Source organism: Taurulus bubalis (assembly GCF_910589615.1).
Source record: "Taurulus bubalis genome assembly, chromosome: 1".
Classification (NCBI taxonomy): domain Eukaryota; kingdom Metazoa; phylum Chordata; class Actinopteri; order Perciformes; family Cottidae; genus Taurulus; species Taurulus bubalis.
Window position 1 is genome coordinate 6,147,691 of NC_136589.1, and position 10,591 is coordinate 6,158,281.

A 10,591-nucleotide genomic window follows, 5' to 3' on the forward strand; every position below is an offset into this window, starting at 1 on the left:
TGTAATTGTATTTTTAGCAATACCTTTTAGCAGTGTCATCAGCCGGCAGAGGACTAGACACTGATCATTCCATGATAATGAATAAAAACGTAAATTCTCCAGCATGTCATAATTTATATCACACCTTAATTTTCATGATTTTAGACATATACTGCTTAAACGTGGGTATGTTTGTATGTCTTCTAATGTAAATAACCAGAGTCTTTAGTGGACACACAGCTCTCAGGCCACTTGAGCTCGGGTCCATAGCAGCACTCTGCTGTGTGTAAAACCTCAGTGCTTCAGTAAATGAGCTGTCTGATGAGCGGCTCTCGGGTTTCTCTAATATCTCTACCACATTGCGCCGCGCCTCCTCCTTTAACCCGAGCAGCCCGGGGGGCGAGATTATTTCAAGATGTGGACTCTCCGCCTCTAACGCGGCCAGTGCTGCATGGGCTCCTTATTCCCCGACAAGTAATGCAATACTTAGGTAGGCGATCGCGCGTTACTCCTCTCAAAAGCAGACTTGCAGGACGCGGGGACTCCTTATTCCGGTTCCCTTATCTCCGTTAAACTCCAGTTACCTCCAATAACCACTAACCCAGCATGCCTCTCTTTCCTAGAGGCTCAGGCCGGCCAAATACCGTGGATGTTCCAAGTTTTAGTCATTGCCTTTCCGGAAAACTCCAATGAGTCACAATGTTTTCACCGCGAGGAAATAAACGTGTTGCCGTTTCCCATTAAACTGTTTAAATGGGAGGTGGACGAGGAGACATGTGGGCCCTTTGCTTGTTGAATTATTCCACCTCATGATATACATTTGGAGGGGGCAAATGACTGATTAAATATTGATAGATGCATTTGGCTGTATTATATAAATTCGTTAGCTTTGCAAAGAACGAACGAAATGTAACGGCGACTGTGGGAGAAAACGAGAGAAAGAAACAGTCTCAACTCAAAGCACCAGAAAACACTTCATAAAAATGTCATCATCAAAAAGTTCGAGTTTCCTCTTGGAGAGTTTATTCTTGTGAAAATATGAAGGAAAAGTGACACGACCACTGGCTCACTGAACAGATGGTTTTCACTCTATCTAAATCCAAAGTGCTATTTCAGCTGTATCGACTGGAACAAAGCCGATACTGTTTAAATTAAGTGAAAAGTGTCTGATTTGGTCCCCAGGGTTTGATTTTTTTGGGGAAGGATTTTGGTGACATTCAAGGGTGTCCTCTTACTGCACTGAAAAAACACACAATTAGAATTTGTTTATTTATTCAAAACATCAACAAAACCCACAATCAAGCGTCTTAATTATAAGTCAAGCTTATTTTACATAAACATTCTCACAAATGCATTTATTTACGAAATAATTTTATATCACAAAATACATAATAATTGGCTTAACGACTAACTGCACATTTATTGATAAACTAATTAACCCAATCAATGGTATAAGCTATATTATTGGCTTACATTTTCTGGTTAGAAGATGTCCTAAATATGTCTTTAATTAAGAGTAAAGCGGTTTATTCTGTGAGGTGTAAAGCAGTGAAAAAAAAACCTTCTCTCAAAACAAAACACAACTGTTGACATGAGTGAGTTAAATGAAATTGGAGCTGCAATTATCAGCTTAACAGAGTTTCCTGTCATGTTGGAAAATTAGACCTGGTACAAGTGCACTGGGGTTAGCCCCCCATCAAAATCATTACGCATTTCCTCAGAGGACCACCTCCACAAATATGCAATTACGGCCTCGGCTTTTACAGTGCTCTGCTCGGTAAACACGGCTCGCGCATATAGATGATTGGTTTTAGGGGAAATCTTTTTTTGCAATCGTTTTGTTGCAGGGCTGCAAGTTCTCAACCCAAGCCGGCAGACCAACACGTCAACAAACAGAAGGAAGGATTTAAACGGCATGTGCTGCTATACCTTGTGTGGCTGCTGGCAGGGAGGGGGCGCCATGACAGTGCGATCATTCAAGACAAGATGTAACTCCTCGAAGGATGAGTTGTTGCGTGTTTTAGCGAATGACACCGTTTTAGTAGGCAGAGCAGCAGGTGTGTGTGCGTGTGTGCGTGTGTGTGCGCATCTCTGCTGATCATGTCGGGCCTCATCTGCCACTGCTCCTGTTACAAAGTGCTGTTTTTCTCTTTGGGAAACGCTGTTGTGTGGACCTGATGCTGCCTCCCAGCTGCTGCCTCTGTGTGAGCATGTGTGAGTGTGTGTGTCACATTCACACATGCACACTTGCAGACTGTCCCTCTGACTTGTGCTCTCTGTCCTTGTGGACCAGAACAAACCAGTGAGTCACACTGTTTGCATCTTCTCTTTCCCTTACTGGATGATGAAGTGCAAATACCATCAACCCTGCCAAGCAACAACTCAATTATTTAAGTAGAGATATATGAGAAAAAGCTGCAAGGGTTGAGGACATTTATTCCATAGTTCATAAACACCACCTACTTTCCACAAGCCCGGAAGAGCCAAGAGTGGATTTTGTTTCTGCCAGGAGGGAGAAGTCCTCTCATGCCTTGGCCAGTAGTGGTGGGTCTGTGCTGGTACCCGCTGACCCCTGCCCTCTCATTAGTGGGACGTGGAGCAGTGGAGTACCGTGCTCCCCAGGTCATGTTACATATGGCTTGCAGTCTGCTGCGCCGCATTAAATGTCAGCTTTGAAACCATCTGAAAGATCAGAGGTCAGTGTTTTTAATAAGGCCAGAGTTCTGGGGGAGTTCCCTCTTTTTTACTGCTCACCCGAGTATGTTTTACACTGCATATTTGAAATTGTGGACCAAATGATCCACTACTATTTAGATATGGGGATGTCCTGATTTTCACACATAAAGGGAGCAGTGAAAAAATAAAATAAAATCACCAACTGGCTGTATTCAGTGAAAAAACACACGATACATCTTCTGTGAGGGAACAATTGTGCTCCTTCCCTGTCTAATTTATAGGCACAATACAAAGGTGGAATTTGGAGTTTTCTGTGGCCCCCTCCCCGTGAGACCCACAGACCATGCTGCGAATGGGATATTGTTCTGGGCTCCAACAAAGCTGTTTTCACCCTCTTCAATATTACAGGAGGAGTTACCTGATACCTAACAATCAGCTAATCCACTGCCCATGGCGACGAGGTCACCTGTGCACAGGTAACTTTATCCCGTTGCCTGCCTCACCCTCCCTTTCCCGCTAGTATCTCCCTTTTTTTTTCTTCTCCCTCTGTGCCTCAACAGTGAGCACAGACAATCAGCCTCTGTTTATTTAGGTCATCAGTTAGATCATATATAACTCCTCCAGCCAGGATCCGCTGAAAGGACAACTCTTATAATCCAACACAAGACACGCTGTGAATAAAGTAAAATCCCCCGCTGTTCATCCATTTGTCAAACTTTGCCTCCATCTTATCTCCTTGCTGGTTTGGTCGGGTGCACACTGAGTGAACAAGCATTGGGTGGAAGTTCATGAATTTAAGGAGAATGCTCTCAGTCCGCGAGAGGACTCCAGGCACTTTTCTAGATAGAGACTCAGTGTCTGTGAGTGACAGCACCTCAGATTCGTTCCTCCACATGTTGAAGTAGCGGGTAGCTGGGGGGTTTGTTCGGCCTTCGCTCGTTTAAAGGCCATTGCATTGGACTGAGCTATTGGGAGCTGCAGACCCCCCACCCAAAAGGAGCTTTACCTCTGGAAATCTCATTGCTGTTTATTTGAATTACATGGGCTGAGATGAGAAAAGGAGGGCTAATGAACTCCAGGTTGCCAGGCATGTGTAAACGATCACTGCAGGTTTGCAGAGAGCAGCACCAGGCTGCTGGATTACTGCTGCCCTATCCTCACTGTGTGGCTACGAAGATGTGCTTTTTATCAGCCATGAATTCAATGAATGAATCATTCCTTAATTCTATCAGTCATCATGAGGCTACATTTGTTCAGAAGAATAAGAAAAAAAAATCAGTTTTATGTTTTTATAAATATAAACTTTTATTGCAGTATGGAGATTTAGAAAAATACATTCACATAATTTCAAATAACAAACATATAATTCAAACTAAGATTTAAAAAACAAAAAACAATTGACCATCAGTTTTACTATTTGCCCACGACTCATTTTTGGTACCGTATATGACATTAAAGCACTGAGGATACTCTCATTGAAACATCCATTCAAATTGATGGGGTTATGCCATAAATCTTGACAAAGAAAAGTATTTCTAGTCCACTTGTATGAAGACGTGTGATGCACCGATAGATAGATGTGCAGGGTGTGAGTTGGCTGTAAGGCTGAAATGTGCTATTATGGTCATGTATAACAGCAAGGAATTAGGCTCCTGTTTTGAAAAGCACTGGACACACTTGACAAATGGGCTCCACATTCTCATGTCTTTCCCTCAACTGACACCCAACAAATGTGCCAGTAACGGCTGCGGGCAGCGGCGGTAAATCTCTGAAGCTGCAATGTCACTGCCTGCACGCCAACGCAAGAGCTACGACAAAGCTTACTTTCAGTGTTATTCAAGAAACAAAACTAAAAGGCACTAGTGTCCAAAACATTATGACGCCATGCAAAGAGAGATTAGAACAATCCCTTTATAGAAAAATATCATTCATAAGTACTGACATTTGGAGAGACACATCAAAATGAAACAGGATATAGTATAGCATCATCACATCTAGTTAACATACTATGAGTTGCAGCATTATAAACAACATATGATACAACGTGTGAACCGACAGCCAGACTTTAGATCATTCATATCTCGGTCTCACAGGTTGACGATGAGGCTTGAAATATGAGTTATTACTGAAATAGTGTGCATTTGTTGAGTTGTGTCACGCACGACAAACCCTCCAACATGAAGGCTGTTTGAAACATGTTACATTGTAATGTCATTATGGTAGTGCAAACGCCAAAACAGACCAATGCCATTGTGTATTTTAAGTAGCGGAAAGGCACATTTGTCTTAACTGTAGTCCAACACTCCTAGTTCATTTGGTATTATATAAAACACAAAACAGGGTTCTGTAGTGACTTGAGAGGCATTCAGAGAATTTAAGGTGATTACTGAAGGACACTTTTTCCTAAATCAGCAGCTTTGTGTGTTTAATGACCTTTTCTCCATGTGTGCGCAGTCCTTTAGTGAAGCTGTTGCTGTTTAACTGACCATTTCACAGAGGCGCTCTCCCTCTTCCCCCTACTGAATGACCTTTTTGGTTTGACCCATATGACGCATTTAGTTTGGAGGAACATCCTTGTCACATGACTCCAGGCATTCCAGCACCTGCTTCTGCAGATCAAATCCACTCAACAGGAAGTAGCAGGTGTTGTCTATAAAAATGCATATTTAAACACGGCTCAAACACATACAGCGACTTCTTCTGTACGTAACCGTCGTTATGTTTCATCTTATGAACGGGGCTTTCAAAATATGTCATAGACTTTTTTCTTTTTATGATGGACAGATAATCTGCACCTACAGGGCTCCCCTCTGATTAGAGTGCATTGTGAAAGTCAAATGAACAAAAAATAATTTAACATTTAAAGGAATTGAATGGTAAAAAAAATACACACACACACACACACACACGCACGCTCACACAAAAGTTCAAAGATTCAGCGTATCCCTGCTTGGGCGGACATGAGTGCTTCTACGAGAGGTTCGAGGTTAAAGGTCAGCCATGTTCTCCTCCATCTGCACTGTCTGTAGTTTGGCTAGGTCCTTCCCCTCCACGGCCTCCATCTCCCCACACATGGCCCGCACCATGTCACTCACGCCTCCTGAGCCTGAACCGTCCACCTTGTTTCCTGAAAGGTTCATGTAGTTGCTGTTCATGCCGGGGCCCATCAGGTGCGAAGAGGGCCCCCGCAACTCGTGGCCCCCGAGATACTCCGCGGGCTGGAGGTGGTGACCATTGGGGCCGGCTTGGGCCATCAGGGGCGTGCTGACAGTCAGGGTGGTGTAGACCTCGGGCTCGGGGCTGGACGAGCTGACCTCAGTGGTCGAGGCGGGGCCTCGGCGGGAAGGAACCTCGTCTGAGTTGGGGGTGGTGTAGCTGAGCTGACCGCTGGAGTCCAGGTGCAGCCCGTGGTGGTACGAGGAGTAGACGCCTCCCTCCAGAGGCTCCTTCTTGATGGCCGGCTGGCCGACGTTGCTCATGCTGTAGAGGACTGTGCTGTGGTGCAGGGACGTCATGGTCAGCTTGTCCTGCTGCTGGAAGGAGTCGCCGGAGGAACTCACTGCTACATTGTTCAGAGGCATGGTACCTGTGGTAATGCAACAATAGTTCAATACATACAGGACCTCATTCTTCACAGTATTATACGTTTCATTTACAGCAGGCCTTGGCCCAACATTGCTGTTGTGTGTCTGACACACTATGTGCTTGACCCGGCGGTGCCTCAGGGAACATGTGCAGAAGCTTGCCAAAACTCAACAGCAAGCTGCAATGTTCTGTTTTTCCTTATTATTCATCCTGGTGTAGATTCTCTGCTTTATGTCAAAGTAACGGCTGTAATGCCTTATTCTCTGTTAGTGTATTTCATGGCCTCTGAAACACATGTCCCCTCCTCCCTGCTCTGCAGATCAAAAGTGCAATGATGAGTGATGGTAACTTCAGAACTGGTTTTATTCATCTCTGGGGTTTTCAAAGGACCACCTTCTTCTTCTGTGTGTGTGTGTGTGTGTGTGTGTGTGTGTGTGTGTGTTTGTTTGTGTGTGTGTGGCCCAATCCTGTTTCTTCTCACTAATCGGCTATCAAGCTAGGAGATATATGAATATAACATCTACAGTATATGTTGATAAGTGTCGATTATGTCTGGATTTTTTATATTCAAATAAAGTGATAGATTCAGATTTTGTCTTTTGTCGTCAATGTTGCACTACATATGATACCAGCATTATAATAGCAAAGGGGTACATTTTAATGGCTTTACTGCTTAAAAAAGGGTACAATGACAGTGAATAACTCTAAATCTTTCAGCAGTATAGCCCCATTTAGACAACATCACCAATGTGTAATCATGAATAAATACTGTAAATTAAATGAGTCACTACAAATTAATTGTGTCACTGTTTGTTATATTTGCCTTAGCATATAATACAACTTCCAAGTAAACAAAACAATGTTCTTACACAATAATTAAGTTGAAATAATCAAGTAGTTTTTTGAACCCACCTTGTGTGATTGTTGAGGAAGATGGAGCAGAAGAGAGCTGCAGTGGAGGAAGACCTATGTCGCTGTTGAGTAATGAGCTGCCATCGCTGTCAGAGACTCCACTTGGTACCTGGACCAGACTGTAGCCACCCAGCTGCAGCGCACCTGACGAGGAGCTGAACGTGAGCACAGAGGGGCCTCCGTTCTGGGCAGCCATGGCGTGAACCCCCTCCAGCTTCACCTCCGCTCCGTTCCCACAGCCTGAGTAGGAGCCGTACTGCAGGGTCGAGTCCTCAGCAGAACTGCCCAGTCCCTTCTCCTGTCCTGTCTGCATCTGCATGTCCATACCAGAGCCCCCCAGCAGCACCCCTCCAGAAGGCCTCAGAGGGTTGAAGGCCAAGGGCTGGATGCCCAAATTGAGCCCGTTGAAGAGGATGTTGCCAGGTGTGTGGAGGTAAGACGAGCCGCCATTGTGAAACACGGCAGAAGGGGTGTTACTTGTCACTAGACTTCCGTTGTAGAGGCCACCACTGCCGGATCCAGGAGGCAGCTTGATGTCCCCGATCTGTTGGATGACCACACCACTGTCCAGAGGCCCTGTTTGGATGGGAAGGGTCCCATGGGTGATCACTCCATCTGAGGAGTTAGAGAGGGGCCGGGGAGACAACTCCTCCTGGCCTTTGCTAGACTCATCCTCTGTGCTGTGGTTTCCATCAGATTCACTGTGAAAAAATACAAATGGTTTGTAAAGAATTATTAGTGGTAAACTATTGTCATAAGGTGACTTTAAGTCACTAATAAATACAAAAGATTGGAAAATGTGCAAGTATTTTTCTTTCATTTGTGGAGTTCTGTGGCAAAGAAGGCACACCCTAAAGCACTATTACAACAAATTCCATGAAATGCAATTTGCCGTTTATTTCCTTTCCACCCACATCTTGCCAGAGTCACATTTGGCACTGTGTTACTCCACCGCTTTGAAGAGCATGCTGTGTTTGTGAATGTCTAGTCCTCTCTTACCTCATGGAGAGCTGCACTGACAACAACCAACCAACATCAACAACCGTGCAACCATTTGGTGCAATCAATTCTGGTGTGACAGACTGCCAGACTGCCAGCATGGTGGCGTGACAAAACAAATGGCTGAGAGTATTCATTTGAATTTCATTGTCAATTTAAAATGCTGCTGTATTCAAAACCACTATTTATCTGTTTCCATGAAGATTTAAGACAATATAGAAGTAGTTGGTACAGATAATTACATAATGAATGACTGTTTTTAAAGATTGATCCAAACAGCTGCATCCCCTCCAGTACACACACACACACACCCTCTCTCTCTCTCTCTCTCACTCACACACTCTCGCTCTCTCTCTCTCTCGCCCTCTCTCTCTCTCTCACACACACACACACAAACTACAATGTCTCACAACCAGGAAAAGATATAAGCAACAATTTGACAATTTGTTGAAAATGTCAACTTATAAAAAATCTCTTGTTTCTGAATCATTTTAGTAGTGTGTGTGTGTGTGTGTGTGTGTGTGTGTGTGTGTGTGTGTGTGTGTGTGTGTGTGTGTGTGTGTGTGTGATATAGAGAGAGAGGTCACCTCCACCAGGTGTGCGTCAGCTTTGTTCACAGAGAGAGAAACATGAAAGAATTTCGGTCTGTCTGTGTGGAGGATTATGAAATGAAACGCAGGAGCTGATGGAGGCTTTGAGATCCTTTCTGGTCTGAGAGGAAAAAAGTGACAATGAAAATGCTTTATGTGCTGGAAAGGGGGAACATGCACCTTTGATACACACATACACACACACACACACACACACACACACACACACACACACACACACACACACACACACACACACACACACACACACACTACAATTTGAAGAGAATACATTAATTAAAGTAACGTGTTAGTTTAAGTGATCAACTTCTCATGTCTGACAGTCAAATCACTGGTGTGTGGAAGTCACTGTGTTATTTAGTTGCTTATGGTTTCCATGCCCCTTAGCACCAACACACTTGAAACCGGATCTGAATGGCAACCGCTTCATATTTCAAAACATTAAAAGCGTGCTCCAAACCCTTTTACGCACACTTTTTTGGTGTCTTAGCTATCATCGGTTAATGATTCACACTGTCAAGTCAACGAGTCCGATGCGAGATTAAGAAATACACAAAGTATTGTCAGTCAGAGAGAATGGTTGTGAACGAAAGGCGCCCCTCCACGAAAAAAAAAACTTTCGAATACTTTGTTTAAATTACCCTGGTTCTGTTTTATTGCACGTTTTACGCACACCAAACTCGACATTTTAATAATGTGACTTATATGGAGTTTATCACTGATTCAGCCTATATGTGGCTTATGTTTCCTCACCTTTTGGATTGTGCCTCGGACGGGTTCCTGTCTCTCTGTCTCCTGTTTTTGAACCAGTTGCTGACCTGGGTCAAGGAGAGTCCTGTAATCTTGGCGAGATTTCTTTTCTCTGCAGGAGAGGGATACCTATTGTGGTTATAAAGATCCTTTAGCGCGTTCCGGGATCTCTCCTTGAAACAATAGACAGTCTCCTCGCCGTCCCAGATAGTCCTGGGGAGAGGGTACTTTCTCCGGATCCTGTACTTGTCCACGGCGCCCAAGGGTCTCCCCCGCGCCTTCTCCGCCTCGGTGTATCGGGCCTTGTACCACAGATCTTGTAGAAAGGTGTGGTTGGACGGACTGAAACTGTGGTTCTCCAAAATACTGTAGAGCTCCTGATACCGAGCCTGGTGGTAAGCGACGAGGGCTTGGGCTTTCAGGATGCTTTCGTTGCCGCGTAGCAGGTCACTCTGTGGCAGGGACCACAGGAACCTGGCCAGCCGGTCCACATTACCTCCCTGCTGCAAAGCCTCGCAGACACACGCCACTTGCTCCGGGGAGAAAGCCAGAGAGGAAGCGGCGCTCACCAACAGCTCCGTGCGCACCGCGTCCGTGTTGCGCTCCATGGACAACTCCGCCGCGTCCAGCGCCACAAGCTTGATGCACTCCCGCACCTCCTTCACATTTTCCCTCTTGATGTCATTTGCTGTTGTGACTTCTCCGGCAGAAGAAGAAGACATTTTTTGTTCAAACCTTCCCTGGTAAAGTCACTCCTCCCAGCTCGATCAGGTTACCTCCTCGCCATGCGAATGCGATCGGATATCTGACAGCAGCTGTAAGTAGATATCTCTCTCCCCCTTTCCTTCCAACGTGACTTTTACTCTGCCGCGACTGGAGCTGGAAGGAGACACACTAGGGTCTATCTGCAGGACAGCCACGCTATTGGCCGCCGACGGCCTCATAAGGGAGGAGCGAGCGGGATTCAGACACGAATGTTTGGTTTCCAGCTGTCAGTCATATAACAGTATATTCCCGTGGCTCACCTGTGCAAGGTGAGTGCTTTTGGGATCGTGGGAACGGGATATCCTTGTTGTCGG

At 45.0% G+C, this 10,591-nt stretch overlaps 1 protein-coding gene across 1 annotated transcript; it reads right to left on the bottom strand.

Annotated features, from left to right (window-relative positions):
- Positions 1–3,940: 3,940 nt before the first annotated feature.
- On the bottom strand, positions 3,941–10,234 carry six4a (SIX homeobox 4a; the record flags this gene model as incomplete). Its single annotated transcript, XM_079228177.1, has 3 exons — positions 3,941–6,241; positions 7,153–7,853; positions 9,516–10,234. 3 exons carry the CDS (start codon positions 10,232–10,234, stop codon positions 5,643–5,645), a joined length of 2,019 nt encoding a protein of 672 aa, XP_079084303.1. The 3' UTR covers positions 3,941–5,642.
- Positions 10,235–10,591: the final 357 nt, after the last annotated feature.